Source organism: Rhinolophus ferrumequinum, chromosome 6, assembly GCF_004115265.2.
Source record: "Rhinolophus ferrumequinum isolate MPI-CBG mRhiFer1 chromosome 6, mRhiFer1_v1.p, whole genome shotgun sequence".
NCBI lineage: Eukaryota > Metazoa > Chordata > Mammalia > Chiroptera > Rhinolophidae > Rhinolophus > Rhinolophus ferrumequinum.
The window spans coordinates 64,973,612-64,995,258 of NC_046289.1; the positions used below are offsets into that span (position 1 = coordinate 64,973,612).

General features: G+C 39.8%; 1 protein-coding gene across 1 annotated transcript in view; it reads right to left on the reverse strand.

Annotated features, from left to right (window-relative positions):
• Positions 1–21,647, reverse strand: part of EIF2AK4 (eukaryotic translation initiation factor 2 alpha kinase 4) — an 86,738-nt gene that overhangs the window by 23,024 nt on the left and 42,067 nt on the right. The window contains 13 exon segments of the mRNA XM_033107393.1: positions 589–654; positions 2,171–2,287; positions 3,155–3,323; positions 4,272–4,327; positions 6,415–6,536; positions 7,209–7,284; positions 8,515–8,751; positions 10,943–10,996; positions 12,306–12,407; positions 15,066–15,145; positions 15,939–15,996; positions 17,962–18,066; positions 19,894–20,016. Coding sequence (XP_032963284.1) covers positions 589–654; positions 2,171–2,287; positions 3,155–3,323; positions 4,272–4,327; positions 6,415–6,536; positions 7,209–7,284; positions 8,515–8,751; positions 10,943–10,996; positions 12,306–12,407; positions 15,066–15,145; positions 15,939–15,996; positions 17,962–18,066; positions 19,894–20,016 — 1,365 coding nt within the window.

Sequence of the window (21,647 nt, forward strand, 5' to 3'; positions counted from 1 at the left end):
TCTGGGCCCAATCTGATGCCTGTAGAGAGAATACAACAAACCGGGTTACGCCGTGAGATATTCCTCATGGCCAATGGGATCAAATGCAAGATTTTAGGAACAGGAACTGTACCAGAAAAGCAAGAACTTTAATTAGACTCAGAGGTGACAGAAGACTGGGGTGGGGAGGGCTGTGGGATGGGTGAATACACAAATGAGTCTGCAGAGCTCTGTGCCTCATTCTAGTCCCATGGGATCTATTTCAGAAGAGGACAGCTAGTACCAGGTCTGCTCAGCGGGAGGCTCTGCCAAGCAGTGCCTTTACAAGGGATGTGACAGAGAAGTATCTGAGATGGAGAAAGAACGATGATTACAGCACATTAAGCAGCAGCAGGGAGAGGCATTCTTTGATCACAGCACTGGTTTCTCTCTTCCCCTAATCCCAGAGGTTGCCATGGTACCTATTAAGACTCAAGGGAAAAACTGTCTGTGAGGCGGCAGGAAATGCTGCTGCCTTCCTGCAGCAAGAATTTGGTGACATTTTTCTGGTATCAAAATCACAGAGAGAGCTGTAATAACACCATTAGGAGGTACTTACACTATACTTACACTATTAGGAGACAAAGACAGATTACAAAATTTAGCTTCCACTTCTCTCCTCGTCAGCTTTTCTGTCTAATGTAGAAGAAAAAGGTAACGATGAGTGATCAGACTGGCCCTGAGCAAGATACAATTTCCAGGCTAATTCTGATAAGTACACCCTTCGTTTTGGACAAACTCCTCTTAATCATGAAGGATGGATTAATTTTGATTTGAAAAAAATTTTTTTCCAAGTTACTTATAAAACTGTAACAGTGTTTTAAAATTTGAAAAACTCTTACATAAAAGAATTAAAAAGGGGTAAGCTGCACTTGCTAATTGGTGAGGCGACCCAGAGTTGGATGGGCTTACCCAGGGTGTTTCTGTTCGGGTGGGGAGTGGAAATTTAAGTCAACTGATCTGTGTTCGCCTAATAAAAACCACGTACTGATAGGCTCAGCATTTCATCCCACGCTGGCAGTTAGGCTGTGGCTGTGGGATATGAACAGGGCTGACCTGAAACCCCTCGGCACGATCCCTGGGGTTTCTGCCAGTGTCTGATCGACAGCATCATATTGTATCTGTCACTGCTAAAAAGCAGCAGCACTTTTGGGGAGGAGAGAACCACTAGAAACAAACAGTAATGTTAGGGACCTCGAGGTGTACCTGCCAGATGAAAGAAAAACTAGTTAAGCCTTTTGGTGTATCAAAAACAATAAGCCATTATGGACTTCCACTATTTGTTCTGCCTTAATCATAGACTGGCACTGCTACTGAATCTCTTACATGCCTCTTATTTATAATAAAAACGATATTTAACATGAAAAGAAATTAGAAAAGATAAGCATTCACCTCCAGCCAAGCCCCGTAATATAATACTATTTCAAATTCTCAATGTTTCCCCTCCAAGCTCTGTACACATACGATAAAGGACCTGCACACATACTACAGAGTATTGAATACTACGATGCAGCTAATGAGGAAGGGTACCTGGAGGTACCACTGCCCCGTCCCATAGGGAGGAGTGCTAAGTGAGGCTCCAACAGAGACTTAAGCCACTCTTCCCCAATGCAACCAATCCAAATCCAAAATGACGTTACTGAATAGCGTGGACAGGTTGGAAGAATTCAGGGCAGGGCATAAGTCTTTTATTCTCAATATTAACATTCCTTTTTCGTGGCTTCTGTAAGGTAAGTGTAACAACAGCTCTTCTGAGGATGGAGTGAGTTAATCCACATGCAGAGCTTAGAATACGCTGGGCACAGGGGTAGGTAGGTGCTCACTACAGGTCATTTATTTTGTTTTTTGCCTCGAGCAGTAGGTTAGTGAAGAACTTTATTATCTTACAAATTAAATAAGATAATTTGATCTTGGGAAATCAGAAAAAAAAAATCACTCCGGAGTCACTAGTAGTACAAGGTTTAGTCCAGAATAAAAGCTCAACCAGTACTTGTTAACTGTTTATATAATCAAAACTAACTAGCTCTTCCACCTTACAGCAATGAGGAAAGGAGATAAAACTCCCAATTCAGTGTTATAGTTACATCAGTAAGAAACAGCTCATGAACTAATATTATCCTTCAAAATCATCTGAAAGTAATTAAATGCTTACCACGGCATCATACAGAATAACATATACTTGACTGAGTTTATCTTCTGGGATCCCACAGTGTAAGAGTATTGCTTTCAATAACATGGTATGGTTCAAGTAAATACTGTAATTTCTTTCCTAGGATACCAAGAAAAAAAAAATTTCATTATAAAAGTAATATAGGTACACGACCAAATCTAGAATCTTACCACCAATTTAGCATCCTAATACATGGGTGGACTGAACATGGTAGACTGAATTTTAGCATATTGCTTTCTAGCTTACTTTTCAATATACATTCTTTTTACATTGCTGTAGTCAAAGAGTATAATTTAACACTTTATTACACACATGAAAAATACTTGGCCTTCAGCTGTTAAAAAACCGGAGCAAATTCACAGATTTCAAGAGGGAAAGGATCAAGTTCAATAGCAACTGAACTATAAGCACAGGCTGGTGGAATGGGTATCGTTACTTTTGTCCACACAAGCCCATTAACGAGCATTCAGAATCGCGAGCTGTGTGCTGGGCTAGGTGTAGTGGGGCACACAGAAAAGCAGACACATGGGCTCTGCCCTGAAAGAGCACACACTCTGACCGAACAACTAACAACAGACACAACTCAAGGAAGCAGTGATGTCTCATCTCAAGTGCTGTCAGTGAGAGTGGGAATGAAAAGGTGGCCAGCCCAAAACGAGGGGGCAGTCAGGCTTCCTGCGGAGAAAGGGCCCAAACCATGGCTGGGAAGAAAAAACCTTTTAAGACAAGGCAACACTATGACTGATGGCACCGTGGTGGAAGTGGATGGGGCATGTGTGTGGGATGGGCAGGGAAGGCCTGAGGAGAGTCAAAAGCAACATCATCAAACTCTTTTCAGTTGCTTTAGTAAAACTGTGATTCCTTGCCAGCACACTCTGAGGAGTTCTATAGGCGGTGTCTTCCCCCCATATTGGGTGAAGGACCCTATGCGGAATAACCTCAAAACGTTAGAATACGGAAAGCAACCTGAAGGGCTGGAAACTCTTGGATGATTTCATAGATAGTGTAGATGATTTCAGCAGTGGGCAGAGAGCTGTTGGTGGTAGAGGTGACGATATCAAATGCACATTCCAGAAGTTCTTTGGGATGAAATCGGTCCAACTTGCGAGGTCTGAACACACGTTCTATGCAGTATCTGGAGAGAGAAACCCGGATTTCTAAAGTCATTGTTTACTGGAATCAAATATGCATAAGAGATTGAACAAGATAAAAGTAACAAATAGGAAAAAGTTAATCAGGGGTATGATCGAGAGCTCCTAAAGATACATCTGCCCAGAACAGTCTTGCCTCGTGATCTAGGTTTCCATTCCCAGTTTTCCCACTCACTATTAAATGATGGGGCTCAATTTTTTTTTAATGTCTGAAATAGAGATGAAATTACACACAAAATAATTTTACCTTAATGCTTGCTCCTACACAGTGATATCCACACCTTGGGACTATGACTATTAATTGTTCACCTGGCAGCTGAGAATAAAGGTGTGTAAAGAGCTTGATTTCTTTGAGGAGAAAAGCTCAAAGTAGGGTGCCTCGTTGACAACAATACTGTTCCAATTATTGAAGACCTTGGTGTTAGACCCCTGTGGTATTTGAATGTACAGAAAACCTTTCTCTAGTGCTAAGTGCCTGGAGCTCCCCAGCGTTCACCGCTCCTGCTGGGTTTACTCACTTTCCTTACACACCGCTTTTGTGTCAGCTGCCTGTGTAGGCAGTTTTCACATAGGGACCATCGGCCATTTGTCTCTCCAATTAAATTTTAAAAGGGGCCACCTAAGATCAAGAATAGCCAGATGCTTTTTTCAAGCCACCATTTGTGAAAAATAATTATGATGTTCCTTGGGGACATTTAGAAGGCACAGAATAGACTGCAGGAGCTTCAAGGTACTTACCCAACTGCTACCTTCCTTCTAAAGAGGAGGCTGCTGTCCTCCCCACCTTATAGAAAGGGTTACTGTGGCTGGGCCTTTCGACCATATTCCAAGCTCAGTACTCTAAACCCCAAATTCTTTACGTGTAGGGATCACAGATGATAAAACATTTGTCCCGGGTTCTTCCCACATCCACCAAATGAAACACCCATTGCTTCTTACCGTTTAAATTCAATATATTATTTCTTGCCACGTATCTTGCAAAAGGAACCTGAAAAATAAAGTTTCAAAGATCAATGTCAAGATGTGCCAACTAGCACACTCCTTTTGGTTGTTTTAATGACAGCTTTATTGAGACGTAACTCACATACCACAAAGTTCACCCTTTGAAAGTGTACATCATTGGTTTTAGTACAAAGTTGTGCACTGCTTATCATTCACGTTTTCTTGAACTGGTGTTATCTCTTACGGTGAGTTTCCTGTTTTCCTCTCAGTCTTTTAGGAGAAATTCTTAATAATCACCCATTAATAATCACCACAATTTATGAAACCATTTTGAGATTGTCCCAAGAGATCTGATAGTATCATTAACTAATGGGTCAAATTTTCAAAGGGTGAACACTTTTATATTTTTGGAATGACTATTAGCTCACAGAAAGGGAGCTGTTTAAAAATCTACACTTTACTCTCCTAATGTCTAGAGAAGCAGCAGCCAGTTTAAGTATAGCTATGTAAATGCTTGTACTTTTACACTTTCCTTAACAGAGCCCAAAAGTCTGAGATACTATTAGTCATCTCTCACTCAAAATAATCCCAAGTCACTTTATTTACTGTAAAGGAAAAACAGAAGCCGAGAATATGGAAGGAACTTTCTTCTGAAAACATGTTCTTGCAATAAACTGCACAACATAGATATGAAAAAGAAACTGCCTTGATCCCATAACGCCTCCAGAAAAATATGGTTAAAGGTTCAGTGTATTCTTTCACACTTCACTCTACGGTGAGAGAAACAAGTTGGTGTGCGTGGTCATTCACACGCATGAGAGCATGTTTACACCTCACATATATTAGGTGATACAAACGTATAGTGCACTGTATGTACACACTCAGTTGGTGTTTTAAAAAAAGTTTCTCTCTTTCTTTATAACCTAAATGGGATATTAGAGTTCCTTTTAAACACACTTTTTTTTTTCCAGCTAACAATATACCATGGGCATTCCTACAGATCAAATATAGATATGAATACATCTGAATATATATGTATGTTGATCTTATACCTCATTAATATTCCGTAAGAAATTATTCAACGATTTTCCCGTAAATGAACATGCAGTTTCAGTTTTTGACCACCATAATATGACAGTGAACGTCCTTTTAATATTCATACACCAATATGTTTATTTTATTTAAATCAATTTCTCAAAGTGGAATTGCTCATTCAACGGGTATAGCATGTGCATCAACACTGTTAAAATTTGTATTAAATACTTTCAGATTGCTTTTCTAAAGGTTTACAATTTACATTCCCATCAGCAACCTACGAAAGTACCTATTATCCTACCCCCTTGTCCTCTCTGGATATTTATTTAAATATTTTTGCCTGTCTGATGTGGTGAAGTGGAGATACCCTTGCTTCGCATTTCCTTATTATTAGTGAGGTTGAACATCTTTTCAGCAGTTCATCAGTCCTGTGCATTTTCTCTTCTGAGAACTGCCTGGTTATATCCTTTGCTCGTCTCTCTACTTAGAAGTGCTTTCTGTACATGAGAGGTATTAAACTCGTCGGTCTTACAAAGGTACAGCGCTATAGATAGGCTTGTTAGCAGCCAACACTACATGGGTAAACAACTGGAACCGTCACTGTCCAAGGGAACCCTGGCGATCAGAAGAAAGCATGAGCAAAATTCAGCAGATCCAATTAGCAGAGACACTGCTGTTACAAGAATTTAATTGTTCCAGACATTAACACATTAGGAAGTTACCGAAGATCTAGCCAGGAAGTAAAGAAAAAACTCTTATTTATCTGTCTGAGTTGTCTGGGTTAACTTGCTATGGTTACTCGGCTGAGCTCAGTACAGAGGTACAGACATGGCACCTACAATGCAGGGTTCCGGTGTCTAGGGCCAAAAGCACTTGTACTATTAGCACAGTGGACATTCACTAAATTCCTAGTAAACATTTAGTAAAGCTCTCACCCTGATAACTTCCATAAGAAAACGTTTCCTAAGGGTGACATTTAGATTGTAAATCCAGCAAAAAAATAAAAAAAAAGATTGGTGGGGTAATCTTTTAACAGATGTGCCACCCCTGTGACCAGACACGGCAACCCAACTGTCAGCAGAGTACTCCCAGCCTCACCCTCAGGTCGAAAGGAAGCGTCACCAACATCCCGCTGTGGTCCATGAATAAGGCGGCTTCGTTGTGCTCGTATATTTGCCTATTTCGGGGAAGCAGTAGTGGGGTACACAACTGGACAGCTCCTACACCAAATGGGAAAAAACAGCTGATCATCAGGTTCTCCTTCTCCTAGGAGGCAAGTTAACATGACTATAACGCTGACAGTTAAATAATCTGCTACTGGGACTGTTGGAAGCATCATCCGTCTTTGTTCTTCTTCTTTTTTTTTTTTTTTTTCAGTTTTTTTTATGGGGGAATATTGGGGAACAGTGTGTTTCTCCAGGGCCCATCAGCCCCAAGTCGTTGTCCTTCAATCTAGTTGTGGAGGGCGCAGCCCAGCTCCAAGTCCAGTCGCCGTTTTCAGTTTTAGTTGCAGGGGCGCAGCGCACGATACCACGCGGGAATTGAACTGGCAACCTTGTCGTTGAGAGCTCACGCTCCAACAACCAACTGAGCCATCAGGCTACCCCAAAGAATCTTTGATTCTTAATGGAGAGCTCACCTAAGATTAAGTTTGTCAATCTAGTCACATTTTTGACTCTACAACCAGCTGTACAGCAAGGTTGTAATATTCAAATCTGTTTCTCCTCAACAAGCTGAGCTGTAAAAATAAGCTTAAATTTCACATGATGTCAGCTGCTTATAACTGTATTTAAAAGTAAAATATGATTGCACCCAAATCCACTGACAGTACATTTTAATGATGAAGAAGCTAATATTTTGAGAAGGCATAAGAGTTTTAAAAAAGAACATACCATGTCTTTTAAAGACGCGGATGATGGTTTCACACACATGCTGCTGTATCTTGGCAGTACGGATTGAGAAGCTACCCTAAAATGACCAATTAAAATGTCATCAAAGCCTAATAAAAGGGATTCTCCTAAAATATTAATGTGTGGCAGTCAGCGTTACATTGCTTATTCTCAGTATCACAAAAGTATCACTGATCTCAACAAGTCAGGCCCTTTTTGAACACATTCAGGGAAGAAGAAACCATGTGTCTTGCACTATGTCCTACTTGAGGAGGAAAGCAAGGTTCAAGGTCCAAGATCTTAACCACATTGACATACGCCTTTCAGAAAAAGCTAGTCAAATATCCACGTGCTCCCTGAGGACTCTCAGGGATGCTGTGAGCAGTAAAATTCCTAACGACAGCAGGCCCCCTCCCACATATTAATGTGATTCACAGTGAGCCCATTGAAAGCACCTGGCATTTACATATTTTGTAAAGGCCTTTCTTTTTTCATGTTTCTTATTATAAAAGTGGTACCATTCACTAGAGAAAATTAGAAATATATGAACAAAAGACAAAAGAAAAAAATCACCTACAATCCTGTATCTTTCTAATATTGTCAGACAGCAAAAACTGGCTCCTGAAATCTACAGTGATCTTCCACATATCTTACCACTACTTCCTCTACTAGGAAATTATCTATTTTAAGCATACAGAAACATACAGACACTATAACAAAAATCTGTTATTACGCCCACCCAACGTGATGAAATTTTAACATTTTGTTATATTGCTTCAGATTCTGGTTGCTGTTTTTTGTTTTGTTTTTGTTTTTTAAAGAAAATATTGATGCCTCCCAAACCTAGCTATGCTTCAGAAACCACCTGGGAGCTTTCAAACAGATTCTTGAGGTATCTCGCACCTGGAGATTCCATGTCATTAGAATGGATGTCGGTTGGGCCTGGGCAGCTGGATTGTCAAAGGGCTTCCCAGGTGGCTCTGATGTGCAGCCAACACTGGGAGGGGCTGACCACCTGAACTGGATATGAGCTGGTTGGATGTTTTTGGCTCTGGGCAGTTGGGCCAGTGCTCAGTCTCTAAAAGCACTGTTTCTTAATCTGGTGGGCGGGTGGAAAGGGGGGGGTGGGTCAGGAATTCCTCCAAGTAAGTGATTAAGAGTGTGGCTCTTGGCTCTTCCCAGAATAAGGGATATGCACACAGTCTGCATACACAGACCTCAGGTTAAGAATTTATGTTGGAGGCATTAAAGGTATCCATGAAAAGCAAGGAACTGACTTGAGCCTTGCGTGAGCCTGGCGTAAGCCCACCTTCAGGATGTCGCTGTCATAGGTGTAGTCGATGGCGGGGGGGATGCGCTGGGAGAAGATGTGGGCCATCATGGTGCGGTAGGCCTTCCCGTCCGCGTTGGCCAGCGTGTGGTGCAGCACCTCATGCAGCTCCGCTTCCTCCAGCTGGGGTGGGGGCAGCAGCTCGCTCCTGAGTAGCTCTGTGGCCGTGGGCCGCTTGGCTGGATCGTGGTTCAACAGCCAGGAGATGACAGACTTCTAGAACAAGACCCAGGCACACCAGTGATGCTCAGGAATTCTCCGGAGGAGCAGCAGTCGGTTCAGGTCAAAGAAAAGACACCACACTTCTTGCACTTAGTTGGTGCATTTTAATTTCTGAAATCTCTGAATTTGTCACTTTTCCCCCCTGCACCTCATCACGGCCATAGGGCTGTGCAACCAGGTAATAGGAGTGTTTCTTAAAAGGTGGAGGCCCTTTTCCTATGTTACTGTCATAAAGGACCCAAAAAATCCGCAACTCAACAACTACTTAGAAGCAGAATGTAGGCCTCCTACATACACAAAATACTGTATCGAAAGATATGGGAACATAAAACAAATACCTTTGGATGTCTAATTTTACTAGAATGTGTAGTAGCTGCTGGAATCCTTAAAGTGGTGTAAAACATCTTTTTATTTTTTTCTTCTCCGCTTATGTTATCTGTATTGATACCATTCCCTAGAATTCTCTTGATTTATGTTACTCTTTATCATACCTTCACAGCTACTACCTCACCAAGCAGGGAACTATTTGAAGGCAACCTAAACCTTCGAAAGGTTCCTTAATTCTCTTGTCTATAATAAGGATTTATAAGGAGTTAGAGCAACATTTGAGATCAGAAAATCTCAATGTTTAGATGAAACTTATTAAACATTTTCTAATAATATATCTTTAATATATGTTCCCCATACTCGACCTAACTCCTACCCTGGTTTTAGGATAAAATTCAGGTAACTGCTTTCATGTAAGAAAGGAATTCACATGATACAACTTTTATGAAAGTTATGCTACATTAAACTGGTAAAAACAATACCCTATTCAGCACAACAGACAGACCCTGTTATACTGCTTAATTTCTGTGTGTGGCAAAAATTGTGTCACACTCAGTCTATGAGTATTTTCTATGTTGCCTCCTTTCAGATAAGAAGTAACGGCGGCGGTGTGGCAGTTACTGGTAGTGGTTTTGTCGTGGTGGCTTTGGTGTTGATTTTACACAGTCCAAACACAAATGCTCAAGAGTATCCAATAAGTACCTGTGATGGACAACTATCACTGTGGTGAGAAACGGCTTGTATAGTTGCTCTCGTGTGTGTAGTTTAATATGGTTGCTATGCCACCACAGCCGCCAACATGTGGAAATGCCGAGTAAGACTGACCTTGTTAGAGGGAAAGGCTATGAAATGAACATTTACTTAGGACATCCAGAAACACAGGAATGACTCAGTTAAAAACAGTCATAAGAACAAAAGAAGTAGAAACACAACTCAATGTATTTTCTAATGGTTCTTTCCCAAATTCATAGATGAGGCAGGAAGAGTCCCTCTAGCCATAAATGTCATGTTAATGCTGATATATAAATAAAGGGTATTTAATCCCTTTATTTTACAGGTGAGGAAAATTAAAGTCTAGGAAAGTTAAGTGACTTGTCCATCTGATACATAACCAATAAGTAAGAAATAGCAAACTAATGTAATGTTCTAGCTAGGTTTCTGTTCTGAACATTAGTAATTTAAATTAAGAAATTTTTGCCTTGATTATAATTGTTAAGAAAAGTCAGTCTAAGGAATAAACTTCCATATGACAAAAGTATTAACCAAGGAACACTTCACCAAGACAAACCAGCACTAAGAAAAAATATACGCCAGAAGTGCAATGCACAAATTCACTAATAATTACTCTGGATGCCAATATTAACCCATGACACGGTTACATACACACTCAGAGATTTGTAACACGGAGAATTTATTTTGCTTTAAAATACTGTACCATCAGACTGTCCAGTCTTCCCCTCTACAATCTGAGCTACTTTAACCACAAAACAGAACACAATTAGTTTTAAATTATTTTTTCTTTTCTTAAAAGTACCAAGCTTTCTCTAAAACAATGAGCTGTAAAAGCATTCTCTTTTTTTCAACAGCTGAGCCAAGGTTCCAAATAGCACTTCAAAAGCACAATGAGCCACACAAAAGAACACTGTTTGTTAATTTTCTATGCCAATTCTTGACATTTGACGGTGTATTTAAATCTAGCAACATTTTAAGTGGTTTATCTTTTCATCCCCCTCCTCCCCACACACACATTGTTCCCAGGACAAAAGAATGAGTGGCAGAAGATTACTAATTGAAAAAGAAGAAAAATAGTAATTAAAATCCAAAAGTGAAGATAGTAATTAAAGCATCAGAAAATTACCTGCTTTGTATGCTCTCCATCATCAAAGTCTTCCGGAAACTTAGGCGAAGTGGGCTAAAAGAATATTATATTCAAATCAGCAAGTGCTTGGCAGACTGCCACAGTGAAAAGCATTTATTCACCAGAGGAAAGAAAATCAAACGCAGTAATGAAAAATCTGCTAATAAAGGAAAACTGATGTGATACCTTCTTGAAACCCAGTGCACAGCCTTCTAAGTACATACGTATTATTTTAATACAAACTTTACCCAAATGACAACCTAGGTGATAAAAAGCACCTCCTCTGAGGACAAAGGTACGTATTTTAAAATCAAATGGTTTCAGAGAAAGACCAAGTCGCTTTATTAAACACACAGATGGAAAAAAGGCAAAAACACCACACCACCAATGCAGGGTAAGAGAAAAACATTAACACTGAAATCTCTACTTCCCCAAAAGGTCTCACCTTTCTGGTAAATACGACTTCAATCATAACATTAACTTGATAATTTAGATATTGTTGAAATGAGAGAACAAACATGAATTTTAGACTAAAGAAAGGCACTTCATCAAAGACATCATTCTCTAAGACCATTCCAAGTCAAGGCAAGAGCACAGTAATAATTTTATATACTCCTATATTATATGAACACAGCTGTCCACGCTATACTGGCAGTGAAATAATTCTAGTGTTTTCCAACATTATTTCGCTCTGCTCAGGAAGGAAGAGGAAGGCTCTCTGGATCTCTTGTTCATGAATATGTAAATCTAAATCATCCTTACCCAAACCTCACTCCCCACTTTCACCTCAATGCTGTTTCTAACGGGCATCCTTGACCTCAGATACTGTTAACATTTGTCCCTTTTCAGTTTGGGCAATAACAGAGGGTTAATCTCAAGAACACAAATGGAAATTTCATTGCCGAAAAAAATTCAAGTGCCTGATTATTTTTCCCAGACTCCTTTTAACTTCTGGTTATGGTGGTTTTCTTTACGCATTACTACACCAGGTCCATTCAGCTGGAACCTTTAATTTCTAGAATTAAATATCCATTATCCTTATCACCCATTCCCACTGCTGTAATTGCACTGATATTATGCAAAATTTTTGGATTCCTCCTTTGCTTGAAAATTAAGAGTAAATCTCTCAGAATAATTTTTAAAAATAACCTAGCAATTTCTCCAAATAGGATTTCTAAAAATAAACAAAACAGGGAAAGTTTCTCATTGCTGGAGGTTGCCATTTACTAGCAACATAGAAAATTACAGCAGGATCACCTCTTCTATATTATAAATACCAGAAAAATACCCTGCATTGAATTCTGATGTCCACGCTAAGATTCAGGTTACTAGAAATTGATGCACTAAAACATCGGATACATACATCTCTGAGTTGGGTGAGAACAAAGATCCTTTCTGAGGCTGTGTCCATGGGGTGATAGGACATCTCAAAGAAGATAATTCCCAGGCTGAAGAGATCCACTTTCTGGGGAGGAAAAAGAATTGTATTTAGACAGCCTTGATAGGAACGTGTAATTTACAGGGAATTAGAGCATGAGCACTGTTAGTTGGAACAAAATTGGCCTAAGTGAAAAACAAGCCACACTAGAAGAAATCTGATTTCTTCTGAAAAAGTATAGGTATAAAGTATAGATGAGGTAAAACATTTGGCATGACTTTGCAACTTTTTCCTTGAAAATTAATTGGAACTGGTTTAGCTGTGTATACAGACGTATATAACCACTGGTTGACCACTAAGAACAATCACTAAAGAGCAAGGACAACCTCGATTTGCCATAGGCATTTACTTTGCATCTTTACTAATTGTCTCAAAAGTGAAACACTGACCAAACCCTGCAGTTAACAGCAAAGATGAACTATTGCTTGCAAAGCCATACCAGTGAGGATGGAAGAATGGCACAACAGAAAGATCCTGTAATAAATCCTGATAACATATGAAAATATACAAGTACAAGTAAAAAAGAAGGTCAAGTCAGTGCAGAGTGTCAGAGGGAAGAGGGCTTTCAGAAGACAGTGTGCCTGAGGCAGCCGAGCACGACCCAGCTGGGGGCCTGCGTATGGTAACTGCTCAGGCACAGAAGCCACTTTCAAGAAAAACTCTTGAATGAATTTGGATTCAAGGGTTAGTAGGAGAGCCTCTCTCGTTATCACTGGTGACCCCCGAAGTCTTAAAAACAAACACTCATTGTGGCATTTCCTACATGTGTTGGCTACAGAAAATGTGGAACATACAGAAAAGCCCCAAGAATAACATAGCACTCACCCATAATTCCACTGCTCAAGGAGTTACTACTGATGTCTAATATGCACATCGGGTGTTGTTTTTTTAATGTATATGTACATGTACACACTAGTTTTTGTAACTTTTATTCCCTTAATATAGCAAGAATATTTTTCAGGATATTTTTCTAAAACAAGCTTTAAAATATGGTTTTAATGACATATAGTATTCAATTACATGAAGTCCCATAATTTACTTAACCAATTTTCCATTTTTAAACAGTTTTATCGTGTTTTCACTGTTATATAAATAATGCTGTGGTGAATCCCTTTCACATTAATTGTTTTGGACCATCTCTAGTTCTTTCCTTTGGATACATTTTAAAAGGTAGAATTGCTGGGACAAAGGGTAGAGTCCTTTTAAGGGTTTCATTATGCTATTCCAAACTGAACTCAAAGGGGGACACTGAAGATGCCTTCCCACACCCACGCTGTGTGCACGTCCAGCTCCCCACACGCTCACCCTTGCTGGGTATTTGGAGGTCTGCCTTGGTGCTCTGTCACTGCTCCCTGTCAGAACCAAAACCCAGGCTTGTATTTCCACTGCCAGCCTGAAAATACACTTTGATGTGAATTGCTTGCCTAGTATATTTAAAAAATTGAACTCTGCACCCTAAGTGATCTCATCCAGTTTCACGACTTTAAATCCCATCTGTGTGCTGATGATGCTCACATTTATACCTCTGCCTCTGACCTTTCTTCTGAACTTGAATCTTGAGCCTCTCACAGCCTGCTGGACATCTCCTGTTGGATTTCTCAAGAGGCATTTCAAATTTAACATGTCTCAAACAGAATTTTCCTGCCGTCTTCTCCTCCTGGTCCCTGGTGTCTTTCCTAACTATCCTGCTCCCAGCTGCTCCAAGCAGAAACCTGAGCACTGTTCTGTTTTCCTTCCTTTTCCTCACGCAACATGCCCTCCATGAGGGAAACCGTTTTGTCAATCCCCCTCCCCGAAAGCATCTTTTATTAGCATGCTTCTCCCCATTTCATTTGCAACCACTCTGGTTCTAGCCATCGGTTGCTCCATCTGGACTTCTGCGAAGCCTTCAGCAGCAGCCAGAGTGAAGTCTGTCGCTCAGGATCCTTCAGTGGCTCCCTGTGCACATTCCTTATCATGCTAAGCTGGCCCGGCAAGGTCTGGCCCCGCCTGCCTTTCCAGCTTCACCTCATGCCTCTCTCCCCATGCGGTACCCACACGGACCTGTTTTTTACTGTCTTGAACGTGCCAAGCTCTCTCTCACCCAGAGCCTTTCCTTCAGGCATGTTATTTCTGGTGCTTCACCCTTTTCTCTTCTAGGCATGCTCCAATTTTGCATTACTTTTCCTTTCTCCTTTATTCTAAAGCCATCTTCTTGGGGAGGCCTTCCCTGGTCTATCTAAAGACGATGTCTCCTATTATTCTCTGGTCACTGTACTCCTTTTCTTCTTAGCTCTTATCACAATTTGTGGTTATTTCTTTTCCTTTTTAATTTGTTTATCATGTTTCATCCACTAATGGATAAGCTCCGTGAGGGCTGGACTAAGACATCTGTCCTATTACTCGACTGCCTTATTTCTTGTGTGGCCTGGGCCTGGCCAGGAACCAGGTTAGTTCAAATCTATGGATGGATGAGGGGACTGTAAGTTCCTTGGCGGCAATCATGCCAGCTTCAGTCAGTCCTTAAGCACCACGTGTCTTATTTGCTGTAGTCACTTGATATACATATGGACATATAGTATATATCGAATGAGTGAATGTTCCTATTTTAGCTGGTAACTAAACCCCACATGCTGTGATCTTAATGTTCCTACTATTATCTCACTCTGGAGACCTTTCCTTTTCCCCAGAAAGCTTCCCCTTTACCTGGTTGTACGCAGATTTGGTGCTTCCTTGGACCTCTGGGCTTACATACAGAGCAGTGCCAACCATTCCAGTCAAATGACCTGCATGGAAGAAGGCTTTCCAATAAGAGGACTCAGAGAAGCCACATTTTTATTTAAAAGAAAAAAAAAAAGGTTTATTAAGAGAGAGGCACGATCTGTTAACTGTTCACATTATTCACAGGAAACAGCAGAGCGCATTTCACCAAGCGACTGATGCCAAGTCCTGTATGGATGCACACTGTTCCACACAGGATGTCTTTGCTGCTGCAGAGGACAGGCAGGGCCAGCTAGAAGACTCAGGATGGCCTGGATGGCCCAGCTCATGAGGTAACCTCCTATGACCACGTGGGCTCAGACAAACTGCACTGTCTACTCACAGCAGCCAATTACTCTAACTGAAGCTCTAAACTCTTAGAGTTCTAAAGAACAATTCATATAGTGAAAAGGGGAAAACAATTAAAGTATTTTCATCATTTTGTTAATTTAATGAATAATTGTACTTTAGGATAAAATCTTTACAAATGAAAAACAGGTTTCAGATTAAGATATTTTATACTACATTGTATGCTTAAAATTTATCTTATGTTAAGTGTTCTTATCACAAAATAAATAAATGAATAATAATAACAGTAATAATAAGTACAAGGGCAGGAGAAAACTTTTGGAGGTGATGGATATGTTTATGGCATAGATTATGGTGATGGTTTCACGGGTGTACATACAGCTCTAAAGTCCTCAGGTTGTATACTGTACATATGCACAACCTTTGGTATGTAAAAAAACAAGATAAGAGAGAAGCAAAGAAATTTTGCGGTCTGCTCTTTAATACACGAATTAAATCTACTGGATTTACCTGAAGGGTCTGATTTAATCAAGCGATCTCCTGACATATCATCCTGTTTTCCGTCAGCCTTAAAATACAAGTAAGCCAAATATCACATTAAAATGTTGTATTACTCCATAGGAATGGCTTATCCATTTCTAAATGAAGACTGAGTAAAAAATATTACACAGAAACCAGAATAATTATAATAATGCTTTTCTTGAGCTTAAATTTTTTTGGTTTCGTTAGCCCACTAACGCAGGGCTTCGCAGAAACCCAATGAGATCAAGAAGAAAGGAATTCGCTATAGAACTCGTTCTTCATGACAGAAACCCACGGAAGCTTACAGAAGCAAAAGCCAAAACAGAATCCATTTACTAGGAAGAATAAGAGTATTTTAACAATAACAACCACCTCACTTTCTAACTTTCCTCTTTATATGGGTCAATTTTTACTCTGCTTTCCTAGACGTTGTCACGGAATCTATTCCACGGACACTGCGAACACCTCCGAGGTAGCCTCGCCTTCCCCCACTGTATCTGTGACCTGCTGTCGCATACATGACCCTAAAGCACTTTTCTCCACAGGTTGCTTTTTCAAGCATCACCATCGACACGAGCATCTTTAACATTCTTAGAGCTAGGCACTGTTCCAGGTACTTTATCTGTATTCTTATTTCATCCTGCTGACAACTTTCTGAAGTAAGGACTAATATTAGGCACACTGTACAGATGAGGTACTGACAGGTTAACTCTGGGGTTGGTGCAAAATTATCTGTGGTGTTTGCAATTTTTAACCTCTTAAACCTCAATTACTTTTGCATCAACCTAATAACTTGCCTAAGATCATGCCATAAAGAAGTGGCAGACATAGGATTCTAGCCCAGATCAGTGGTCCTCCAGAGCCTGTGCTCTTATCTATCTCATTAAATTAATACTACAGCTTTCCAGAAAGCAAGTTAAATTCTTTAGTTTGGGGATCAAGATCCCCATTATTTAGCCCTTCCTTGGTCTTAGCACTTTTCAAAATGCCCTGCTGTTCTGGTCAGGAACACGTCCTTATTGTCCCCTCCCCTTTCCTCCCTCTCTGCTCCTTCTAACCTGTCCTTCTAATCTATCCCCTATTTACCATTCATCCAAATGGATTATTGAGCATTAATCCAAATCCTATTTCCTTTTTCTGACCACCCTTAAAATTAATTGCATCTACTCTAGATGTTGGTGCCTATAATTCTGGCTTATGATGTCAGTAAAACTCTTTCTCTAGCATGCAAGGCTGCCACCTATAAGACCCCAATCTTCCAGAATTCTCTCTCACTGAACCCCTACACCTCATAGTTCCTACCAACCAGACAACATGTTGGCTTTCAAACAATCATGCCTGCTCACCCCAGGGTCTTTGCTTATGCTGTTCTTTCTCTCTGGAATCTCCTACCCTGGTGTCACCATGCTCTGCCCTCAATCTCGGCCCGCTGAACTCCTACCCATCCTTTAAGGAACACTTGAAATGCTGTTTTCTTTATACAGCTTTTCTTGATCCTCATAACCATATGTAAATTTTATCTTGTCTTTCACTCTAATATCACATTTCTCTCACTTCACGTTAGTTTAGCTTTGTATGTTGAACAGCTTCTGTACAACGTTGTGAAGAACAAACACCTTCTGGATCATATGTGCTCTAGGATTGGTGTTTTAAGTTTCTTTAAGCCTGATTTCCCTAAACTAACTAAAAGCCCCTTGAGTATAAAGTATCTAGGCCATTGCCTGGCATGGTAGACCAAAATTCCAAATTATCTCATAAAGTATTATATACCTTTGACCTAAATATCATTCACAAACCAATAATTTGATGTCCCTCAAATGGAATGTACTCACTAAAATGTATTCACAATGTGAAAGCCTAAACGATCATTTGCCCACCCCTTCGGATCTGTATCATTCCTGGGGATTACACAGCAGAGTTCAGTGAACTTATCATCTATCCTGTCTTCTAACACTTCCATGACTACCAAGGAATGTGGGTCCATTTTCAGGACCCATTTAAAAATACTCACAGCAAAGGTGAGGTGGTCTGTCGCCAAACCAAAATCACCTATTTTTACATGGTCATCGGAATCCAAAAAAATGTTGACAGGCTTCAAATCCCGGTGAATCATTCCCTGACGGAAGAGAGCAGAGAAACCAACCATAGTTTATAGTTATACCTGCTTCCTAATTTGAAAGGCCACCCCAATGACAAAATTGGATGAGTCTTCTCCCACAGACCATGCTGCTCCAAGCTGTCTAGCCACGGCAATGTCTCCTGTCTGTTCTGCCAATGACCTTGTCACATTCCCCCAGTCTACCTACAAGGCTCCCCTTTACCACGCACACAATTTTCTTTCTCTCGGTGCTGCATCACCAATCCCCTGCTCTGGTCAGGGAGACGGACACCATTTTCACTCCTTTTTCAACTCCTTTCTTCACACTTTTGCCCTGCCTAGGGAATTCTTGCTTTTCTCCCCTCATTTGAACTGTACCATCATTAACAAGCGCCAACTCGTTCACGAAGCCTATCGCAGGCATTCTATCACTTCAACTTTGCATCCCCAGCACATACACACACAAGGTACTCAATGATTACTTGTTAAATGAGCATGCTTTGTCCCCTTCCTAATGGCATCCTCGTAATACTTATTGTTCCAGGTATTAGGAGATAATCATATGTAATAAAAACACACTGTGATCTCTATTACCTTTACATGAAGGTAAATTTTGGCTCCCTCAAAAAAAAAAAAATAAAAGTCCTTCTCAAATATGAGGTTTCTCACATACTTGTGCCTCTCTGTATTTCTAGGTGTGGCACAGTGTTAGCAAATGATTAGCAGATACTGAGCAAGTTAGATTGAAAGAAGAGCGCATATAGGGCACGGTTTTAGGACCTCAGGATGCAACAGGTTCTAATGGCCTTAGAACTCATTCTTATTTATAACCTTGCAAATTTTGCTTCCACCAAATCATTTGTAAACTAGACATGTGTAAATTACGGTCCTGGCTTTTTAGTATAAATATGGTACAGTATAAACATTTTAAGGTTAAAGAAAATTGAGGCAAAGGAAAAAACATACTTACTAATGCTAACGCATTAGATAATTCCATTTTTTAAAAAAAGTGAGCAGTATTTCATCCTGAAGCTAGGCCCATTAGCATTTACAGTGTAATGGCAATTTCTAGCTTTAAAATGATATTCTAAACATGTGGCAAACTATGCTACTCAGAGTCTTATCTCTATCCTTGCTAGATGGCCTTCTGGTTTCTCCACGCGCGTAGGGAGGACGGCTCTAAGTCAGAATCAAATAACATGGCATGTATTAATCACGCTCTCACTTTATTCTAAACAACTCAAGGAATCATCCTCACATTCTATACATGTTCATATATTTCTTCCAACCCAGAGGCTAGCAAACTTTTTCTGTAAAGGGCCAGAAAGTAAATATTTTAGGCTTTAGGGGCCATACAGTCTCTGTCGCCAACTATTCAACTCTGCAACTGTAGCACAAAAACAGCCATAGGCAATATGTAAACAAACAAGTGTGGCCCTGTTCTAGTAACACTTTATTTATGAACACTGACATTTGAAGTTCATAGAATTTTCATGTCATGAAATATTATTCTTCTTTTGATTTTTTTAAATAACCATTTAAAAATGTAAAAGCCACTCTTAGCTTATAGTCTGTACAAAAGCAGGTGGTGGGTTAGATTTGACCAGTGGGCCACAGTTTGCTGATCCTTGTTTTAACCTTCAATGTTTTTTTTGAACTTTGGGACTTTGTATTATTTTCTTATCTTTTGACACACTGTTCTATTTCCTATAAAAATAGATTATTTCAATACATCTATAATTTTCCCTGTATTTCTGTCTTTCTCCAATCTTACATTATTTTTTTATTCAGTCCTAAATTTTATGTAAACAGAAATTTTCTGGTATGAAATGTTATAAAGTTTACTTTCTCATGGATATAAGCCAATCCATCCAGAATCTCTCGAAAAAGCCTCCAGAGTCTGACGGTATCTTGATACAGTCCCTGGTCAATGGTGTCACGTAAAGTGCTCTTTTCACAGTACTCCATCTACGGACAAGAACAAACCAGGCAGGATTTGGTTATACAGAGTTTCAGTTAAGGAAGACAACTGCAATTAATGTAATCCTTCATTTTAAAACACGTACCACAGATTTCAAATAGTTATGGGAAAGGCTTGATTCTTTATAAATTGACAAAAGAAACCAAGAGTATTTAAAAAAATTGGGGAGAAAATATGCATCATCTTAGCATCCTAACGTAACCAATTTTTCATAGTACTGTTCCTTAAAGAAAAAAGTACTTGTTTAAAATCTATCACAAATAATATGAAAAATGGAGAAGTATATTTATTGTTTTATGGGATTGTTTCTAATCCCAAATTTCCGAGAAGGGCTAATTAACTTAATGAGGTCATTAGCCTTTCTCATTTGTACATTAAATTAATGACAATGGCCTTAAGTGTAGCACAAAACTATAAATATCAAAACATTCAAGAAAGGACCCTTAAGTGTAATGTAAAGGCAATTTCTAGCTCACCCCCTATGTGTACTGATGTATCACAAAACAATACAGCATCATTTAAATCCTAAACTGACATGTAGCATTTGATTTATGAAACTAGCCTGGATGTGCCAAACCAGTGTCAGAGTTGAGATTTCTCATGAAGGAGGATCTAATTGTTTTTAAATAGAGGAACATCACCTTTTAAACGAGAGGAATATCCTCTCATGCTCTGAATAACTACAAATTCTGACTCATCCTCCAGGACTCACAAGGGCCTCTGACTCCCACACCCTGATCCAACCCCACCTTGGATGCACCTCTGCCATGTACTGCTGTATCATTGTAATTGTTTAGCGAGTAATCAGAAGTTAGTGGTTTGGGAGACAAATGCTTTGTCGTGTGTGTGAGTGGTACCTCAGAGATGTTTCTGCTAGGGAATACCTAAAACCAGCTCCAATCCCAGGAAAACAATCACCTAATTACTCTCTTGTCTGAGGGTTCCTTCTTCCATCGTATCTCACATTTGAAGACTTGCCTACTTGCAGACATGACTGAAAATATTAATAATGATCCTGTCAACTTGGGGCAGAAGCAAGTTTTCCTCTTTAGTTTGTGGCTGTCCTTCTGCCGGCAGAGCTCACCACTGTCTAGGATGCCACCTCTCAGGTGTGTGAGCAGGTTTCCCTTTAGATACATCTCATTGGATCTGGCTTGCCTGTGGCTCCTGTCCCCTACAGGTTCTGGGACAAGCCATTCTGCCTAAAACTACCATGTTTCCCTGAAATAAGACCTAGCCGGACAATCAGCTCTAAAGCGTCTTTTGGAGCAAAAATTAATATAAGACCCGGTTTTATATCATATCATATCATATCATATTATACCCGGTCTTATATTATAGTAAAATAAGACCGGGACTTATATTAATTTTTGCTCCAAAAGATGCATTAGAGCTGATTGTCCGGCTAGGTCTTATTTTCGGGGAAACAGGGTATGTTGATTTCTTTGTGCACACAAGGATATGTGTGCATCATATCTTACTTGTCTGTATTCAACTTGTTAGACAAAGTAGAGTTTCTGTACATGCATCGCCTAGTATTTATGGAACTCAGATATGGTTCTAATTACTTCAGACATGTTATTTCATTTATTCATCATAAGGCATTGAGATAGCAACT